Genomic DNA, 7,598 nt, shown 5'->3' on the forward strand with positions numbered 1-7,598 from the left:
ATCTGTAACAAAGGTATACTTCCTCTGTAAACATGAATTAGGTCTATGTTTGTAACAAAGGTATACTTCCTCTGTAAACATGAATTGGGTCCTATGTTTGTAACAAAGGTATACTTCCTCTGTAAACAGACCTAAATAGTCGCAATGACAAGATAGGTGAGCACTGGGTTTTTTCTTGATGACCTACCTTCTCTGAAGGTGACCACTGGGTGTTTACTTAACGACCAACTTTTTTCTGAGTGGGACCACTGAGTTTTGACTGAACGACCATCCTTTTCTTAGTGAGCACTGGGTTTTAACTGAACGAACAACCTCCTCTGAGAGTGACCACTGGGTTTTGACTGAACGAACAACCTCCTCTGAGAGTGACCACTGGGTTTTGACTGAACGAACAATCTCCTCTGAGAGTGACCACTGGGTTTTGACTGGATGACCAACCTTCTCTACGTGCGAGCACTGGGTTTTTACTTAATGACCAACCTTCTCTGAGTGAGCACTGGGTTTTTACTTAATGACCAACCTTCTCTAAGTGCGAGCACTGGGTTTTTACTTAATGACCAACCTTCTCTGAGTGAGCACTGGGTTTTGACTGAACGACTTACCATCTCTGTGTGTGAGCACTGATTTTTTCTGAACGACCTACCTTCTCCGAGTGAGCACTGGGTTTTGACTGAACGACTAACCTTATTTGTGTGCGAGCACTGGGTTTTTACTGAATGACCAACCTTCTCTGCGTGCGAGCACTGGATTTTTACTTAATGACCTACCTTCTTGTATGAGAAGTGATTTTTACACAACAAATAAAAATTTCTATGTGACGTTTCGATGACTAGTACGGTATGAACACTGTCACCTTCATCAGACAAATGACAAATGAAGCGTATGCACTCAAAGGTGTAAAATGTGTACGAGTTGTCCATACGACGGAACCGTGAAGGTATTGGTCTATAGAAACAAGACTCATTTGGACCAATACCTGAACTTCAAATCTCACCATCGTTTACACCAGAAGTTAGGCGTCATACGCACATTGCTCAACAGATGCGATACAATAGTCACAGAACAACAGGACAAAACACAAGAGCAGAATCACATCTTTAGGGCAATGAGAACATGTGCATATCCGGAATGGGCCCTAAAACGGGTAAGAAAACAGTGTCAAAGTAAGGAGTAGAACAAGAAAAGGCCAATCAAATTCAAGGATAAGAACAAAACCAAATGTCAAGTGGTCATCCCGTATATAAAGGGTATATCCAAACTCATCCAGAGGATATATCACGATCATGGCATAGCAACAGCCATGAAGCCCCACAAGATGCTCTGCAATATCCTAGTACACCCTAAGGATAAAACATCTAAAGAAAACGTCGCAGAATGCGTATACAAAATCGGATGCAAAAACAGTGACGCGTCGTATATTGGAGAGACTGGAAGGCGATTTGGGGATCGCCTTGGTGAACACCAGAAAGATACAGAAGCCCAAGAAGGTAGGAAATTCACCAGATTTGAAAGAAAACAGTTGGAGACCCAGATAAATAAATCGGCAATCACAGACCATGCCACACAGAAAGACCATGTGATTGACTGGGATAACTCCAAAGTTTTGGACAGAGAGAGCAATCTGTTCAAGCGGCAGATTAAGGAAGCCATCTGGATACGCCGCAGTGGGCCAGTTCTAAATCGACACGAGGGGGCTCAAAGACTCTCGCACATGACCAAGTGTTCACAATGCGTAGCTGAATTGAGTCATTTCGGTACATATACAACAACTATTGTACATACGTTTCCAGCGTAGCCGAAATCAACATCGATCGTACACATTTTACGCCTTTGTGTGCATATGTTCATTGGTCATTTGTCTGATGAAGGCGACAGTGTACATAGCATACTAGTCACCAAAACGTCACATAGAAAATTTTATTGGGTGTGCTTACCAATCTGAAGAAAATGTTTAGAAATGACCTACCTTCTCTGAGCACTGGGTAACTGTGGTATATCTACCTGTGCTGCTGGGAGTGTGTCCTGGTCCTGAGAGAGTTAGGGGAATCTTGGTAGCCTTATGACTTTTCTCTCTCATCATTTTAGCTATGTACACTGAGGGTAGCACTTCCACTGTTTCGCCATTAACCTTGTTTTGATGATGGATGTTGCGCACCTTTAAACCCAGTACCTTCTTCTCCTGAAACATGGCCATGGTTTTTACTGAAACCTCAAAATCTTGGTCATTCCTCAAACAACAATATACTTAATTTCTGGTCCTTTTATCCAAACAACAGTCAACTTTCATGTCTGTCTAATCATATAGCCGGTATTCCAACATATTTTTGCATGCTATATCCAGTGTAATATATCTGTATTCATGTTACCCATAATATCTACTATGCTGGCTGAATATCCCCTAACTATAAATTACCAGGGATTTATTAAAGTTTGTTTCTAGGGATGTGACTGAACTATAAAGAATGAATACTCAAATGCATGCGTTGTACTTACATTTTTCTCACCAGAGTTGTTCTTTCCTCGGAGCATGTAGGGGTTTTCCTGGTGTGCGATGACCCCACAGCATCGGACTGGGGCCTCCATACACTGGGACGGGCTAAATTCCATCCCATCCAGGTTTTCCCGGGCATTGTCACTCATTGTCACGCATTTCTTGTGCACCTTCTTCGGCGCGTTGGTCACCTTCCTTGTTTGTAACATGGTGGATGAAAATGTTTTTTTCAGTCTAGATAATCTGAAACACATGTGAAGAAATCTTGTTCATTCCATGCCACTGATTTACTGATAAGGTGATCAAATGTACACTCCTATGATTCCAGACGATCAGTAATATACTGAACAAAAAAAGAAACGCACAAAGTTCCCCCCCTGCAGTACACCTTAGCTGTAAGGTAATAATGGAATATTTGGTCAGGTATTACATCAAGAACGATCTCTCTTCTCGACAATCTACCCTAAAATCAGCCAAGCGTGACGATGTCATTGTGTGACTTTGTGAGCTTCTTTAGTCCAAATCACGCGGCATGATCAAGCCAAGCCGGAGTTTTTCAAACAAATAATCTCAACGGATACTCTAAGTTTAGCCACATTAATTTTCCACTTTGGCATTTTGATTTCGCCATTGACCGAGATGCCACGCTTAACGCAAATTCAGAGGGGTAGAGCAATTGGGATGATGATGGATGGTCATAGCCAAACTGCTGTCGCACGGCAGTTTGGTGTTGGCCCGTGTACAATTAACCGTCTCTGTACACGTTTCCGTGCTACTGGGTTAGTTTCTGATCGTCCCAGGAGCGGTCGTCAGATTCAAGAATGCTGTAGAGACTGGATCCCATATCTTAGGTACTCATGGCAGACCCATTAGTCCTCAAACTGCCAGGAACCGCTTGCGTGCCGAGAGAATCATTGCGCGCCGACCTTATGTCGGGCCACCTCTGACACCACCACGGCGGCAAGTGCGTCTTGACTGGATGCGCAGACATGGCCCGAATAGGTTTGGGATGCGTCGATGGAGGCGTGTGATGTTCACCGACAAGTCTAGATTCTGTCTGTATCGCTCAGACAGAAGAAAAAGGGGATATCGCAGACGCGGTGAGCGTTTCGCCGACGCATGCGTGGTTGAACGCGATAGATTCGGTGGGGCTTCTGTAATGGTTTGGGGAGGCATCTCCCATGGAGTAAAATCCCCCTTATTGATCCTGGATCAAAACCTCAATGCCGTTCGATACAGAGACCAGATCCTCCAACCACATGTCCTTCCACTTCTCGGACGTCATAACCTAATTTTCCAGCAAGACAATGCTCGACCGCATGTTGCCAGATTCTGTCGTGATTTTCTCACGGCAGACAATGCAACGTTCAGCCTCTGGAATGGCCCCCATATAGCCCCGACATATCTCCCATTGAGCATCTGTGGGATGAGCTGGACAGGCATATAAGGAAACGTCAAAACCTCCCAACTAACCGCGTCCAGTTGATCGCAGCATTAACACAATATTGGAACAACATTCCCTTAAGGCGAATAAATGTTCTCATGAATTCAATGCATAGGAGAATCCGTGCAGGGATTCGTGCAAAAGGTGCCCACACCAGGTACTTAATGTCATTTTGTTTTTCGCGGGTATCTCACTTTGAGTAACTACTGATGACACGAGTGACGTCAAACAGACTTTTCTTCTACAGTATTGTAAAGAGTAGACTTTTTTTTTTTTTTCTATTTTTTTTTTTTTCTTATAAAAGAAAGGAAAAATATTGAACAAATTCCTTGCTGTCTGAGCATGTTGTCATGGACAAGCAGAATTGTTTAAGAACTGTCTTAAGGCTGAGTGAGGGAGTAAGTCTCTCAGCTAAGTGAAGTTAGTTTGTAGGCCGAGTAAAATATAAGGGAGTTAGCCTGTAGGCTGAATGAGAGAGTTAGCCTTTAGGGTGAGTGAAGGAGCTTGCATAAGCCTGTAGGGTGAGTGAGGGAGTTGGCCCTGTAGCCGGACTTAAGGAGTTAGCCTGTAGCCTGAGTGAGGGGTTAGCCTTAGGTTGAGTGAGGGAGTTTGCATGTAGGCTGAGTGAGGGGGTTAGCCTGTAGGCTGAGTGAAGGAGTTAGTCTGTAGGCTGAGTGAAGGATTAGCCTGTAGGCTGTGTAAGAGTTTGGGTGGTAAGAAGGCTAAGCGATCAAGGAGTAAGCCTGTATGCTGATTGAGGGGTTGGCCTGTAGGCTGATTGAGGTGTTAGCCTGTAGGCTGAGGTAAAGAGTAGACTTTGTACAAAATTTTATATCAATATGAAGGGACAAGTAAAGAGTAGACTTGTCCCTTCATATTGATATAAAATTTTGTACAAATTTCCCAAAATATCATAGGCTATTGATTGCATAATTTAATTGTGCATTTCTTTTTTTGTTCAGTACATATACTTATGTATGATTTCAGAGGAATTAATCAGTATGATAAAAGTTGTATCTTCACTGAAGTGACAATCTCATAATTATATATCTCTGGTTATGATGTGAATTTAATTGTAACATGTGACTGTTGCATCCAATTAAAAGTTCAATAGTAAAGGTTTTCCTGTTCAGTTTTTTATGCATTGCCTCACTTTTGGCTTTAATGTTGATCGCCCCAGGTGGCAATGGGTTCAGGACATTCCTAAGTCAAGAAACCGCCAATTGAGATATGGCCAGATTGTTACAGTACATTTTCATGTAAACAGTGGAATATTTCACTGTTTTTCTTACGGCATATGATGGATATAGCAGAATAGCATTAATACCTAAACATTGTTAATGTGTTTTGTTCATGAATGAATTGCAAATATGCAATACATGTACTAAATACTTATTTACCATATTTGTGATCACTCCAGTACCACTCCAGAACAGCATCACCTGTGATGAGCATCCTTTAAGATACATAAGCCATGCAAGTTAAGGTGATGTACAGCAAGTAGTTACTTAGTGACTAACCTAAACCAATCCTCTTAACCTGGTCACTGAAGCAGAAAATTTAGGTCAGAACCAGCATCCGAAGCATTGCATATGATAAGCGTCCTTAGATACATAAGCCATGCAAGTTTAGTTTATGTAGGACAAGTAGTTACTTGGTAAGTGACCTAAACTAATCTTCTTAACCATACTGCAGATGGGGCATGGGGCCTTAACCAATCTTCTTAACCTGATCAGTCAAGCGGAAAATGTAAGTCAGAAGCAGCATCCGAAGCATCCGAAGCATCGCATGTGATAAGCATCCGTAGATACATAAGCAATGCAAGTTAAGTTGATGTAGGATAATTAATAATTTAATAACTTGGAAACTGAGCTTAACCTTTCTTCTGCAGTGCAGACAGACAGACAAACAGAAAAACAGACGGACGGGAATTGCCCATCTTATATAAAAGCCCTGGATTGCAACGCAATCCGGCAAAAAAAGGTAGTAGTTATAATCTGATTTACATTTAGCATTCAGGGTAGTGGCAACAAATGGTTTACCCGTTATCGGCACGGTATTTCAGCAAGAGATAGTACTATAAAGTCAAGCAATCACCTGATCCAGTGATGGCTGATTTTAGCTATTTTACAAGAGGCCCTAAGGGCCTTTTATTGTAAGGTGAATGTGTTTTTTTATCAAGACAATCATGGCCATCTCAGATTTTTTATTACAATACCGGTAATACTTGTTACCAGAAAATAACAAATATTCATACCACATTTTGTAAAACATTTAACCACTGAAATCATTAACCATTCAGTGAACAGTGTGTCATTATGAAATATACTTTAAACAAACACAGTACACCTTATGAAAAGATTCTTGTAACACAACCAATGAGTGTTTCTATGTGACGTTTTTATGACTATTACAGTATGTGCTCCGTCACTTTCATCAGACAAATGACCAATGAAGTGTATGTCCACAAAGGTGTAAAATGTGTACAAGATGAATCGAAATGAGGGGGCTCATATACTCTTGCACATCTATGACCTAGTAGTTAACAAAGCGTAGCTGAATCGAGACATTTACGCGTCTCTGGTCATTTGTCTGATGAAGGTGACAAGAGTACATAGCGTACTAGTCATCGAAACGTCACATAGAAACACTTATTGGTTACAAGAATCTTTTTATAATCCATACTTACCAACCTGAAGATTTTTTTTAGAAATACAGTACGCCTGTTCCCGGCCAGGAGAGCATTATTCAGATCAAGTTATACATTACGTTTTACCCTTGGACTAGGTGGAATTTAGAACAAGCCGAAAACTGTTCAGTCAATCAGAGAACAGTCGACCATCTTTGGTTTTGAACTGATAACAAAATACCACTACGGCAGGGCCCTGCAACGAATATTTGAATGTAGTGATGGAACATGTAGTTAATATCTCAACCAAGAGATGCTCCATGAAAAATAAATAAGGTCAAAATCCCTTCACTTGTAATCAAAAAGGGCCAACCTTAGTCCCTTAACGAACCCCTATTTCTCTTTTAGATCACCGCCCCTGTTCCAAGAAAGGCACATCCTATATTTAAACCCAGAAAAAAAAACATACATTATTTTGTTGAAAGTAGTCTTTTAAACATTAACTTACATTTACCCTTTTAGTCCTGGGGAGAAAACACCCTTAATTTATTCAACAATAAATTCCCTTACGTTGGAAATCCCTTCACCCATTTCTAAGAAACGTCTTTTAAACTTTAACTAGCATTTCCCCTTTTAGACCCCCCATACATTCAACAATGAACTCCCTTCAACCAGAGCTTCTCCAGGTCAAGTAAGGTAAATATATCTCCTCTCATCCTAAATTCATTTACTTTCGAATATTAGCATTCATTTCTTCTTTAGGGTCCTGCCCGTTTTTCAAAGGAGGTGTCAGCATTTATACAAAATGACATTCCCTTGGTCAAGGAATGCTCCATGCAAAAGAATACCAAAAGCCCTTAATCCAGGCCGAGTGGTCTTTTCAAGATGAGACCCTCTTTCCCTTTTTCTCCTTTCTCTGTTCCCAGGAGAAGTATCACACCCTTCACTTAATCTACAATAAACTTTCATCCAGGGAGGTTCCATGCTTAATAGTCAAAATCCAGTCACCAATTCCTGGTAAGTATTTTTTTTTT

General features: G+C 41.2%; 1 protein-coding gene across 1 annotated transcript in view; it reads right to left on the minus strand.

The window, feature by feature from the left end:
- Positions 1-7,598, minus strand: part of LOC110459598 (lateral signaling target protein 2 homolog) — a gene marked incomplete at its 3' end in the record, with an annotated part of 20,352 nt that overhangs the window by 3,334 nt on the left and 9,420 nt on the right. Inside the window, exons 2-3 of the mRNA XM_021511940.1 lie at positions 2,494-2,734; positions 2,002-2,179 (exon numbers count right to left, since the gene is read on the minus strand). Coding sequence (XP_021367615.1) covers positions 2,002-2,179; positions 2,494-2,700 — 385 coding nt within the window. The remainder of the gene's footprint in view (positions 1-2,001; positions 2,180-2,493; positions 2,735-7,598) is intronic.

This window comes from Mizuhopecten yessoensis, unplaced genomic scaffold (assembly GCF_002113885.1).
Source record: "Mizuhopecten yessoensis strain PY_sf001 unplaced genomic scaffold, ASM211388v2 scaffold10131, whole genome shotgun sequence".
Taxonomy (NCBI): Eukaryota; Metazoa; Mollusca; class Bivalvia; order Pectinida; family Pectinidae; genus Mizuhopecten; species Mizuhopecten yessoensis.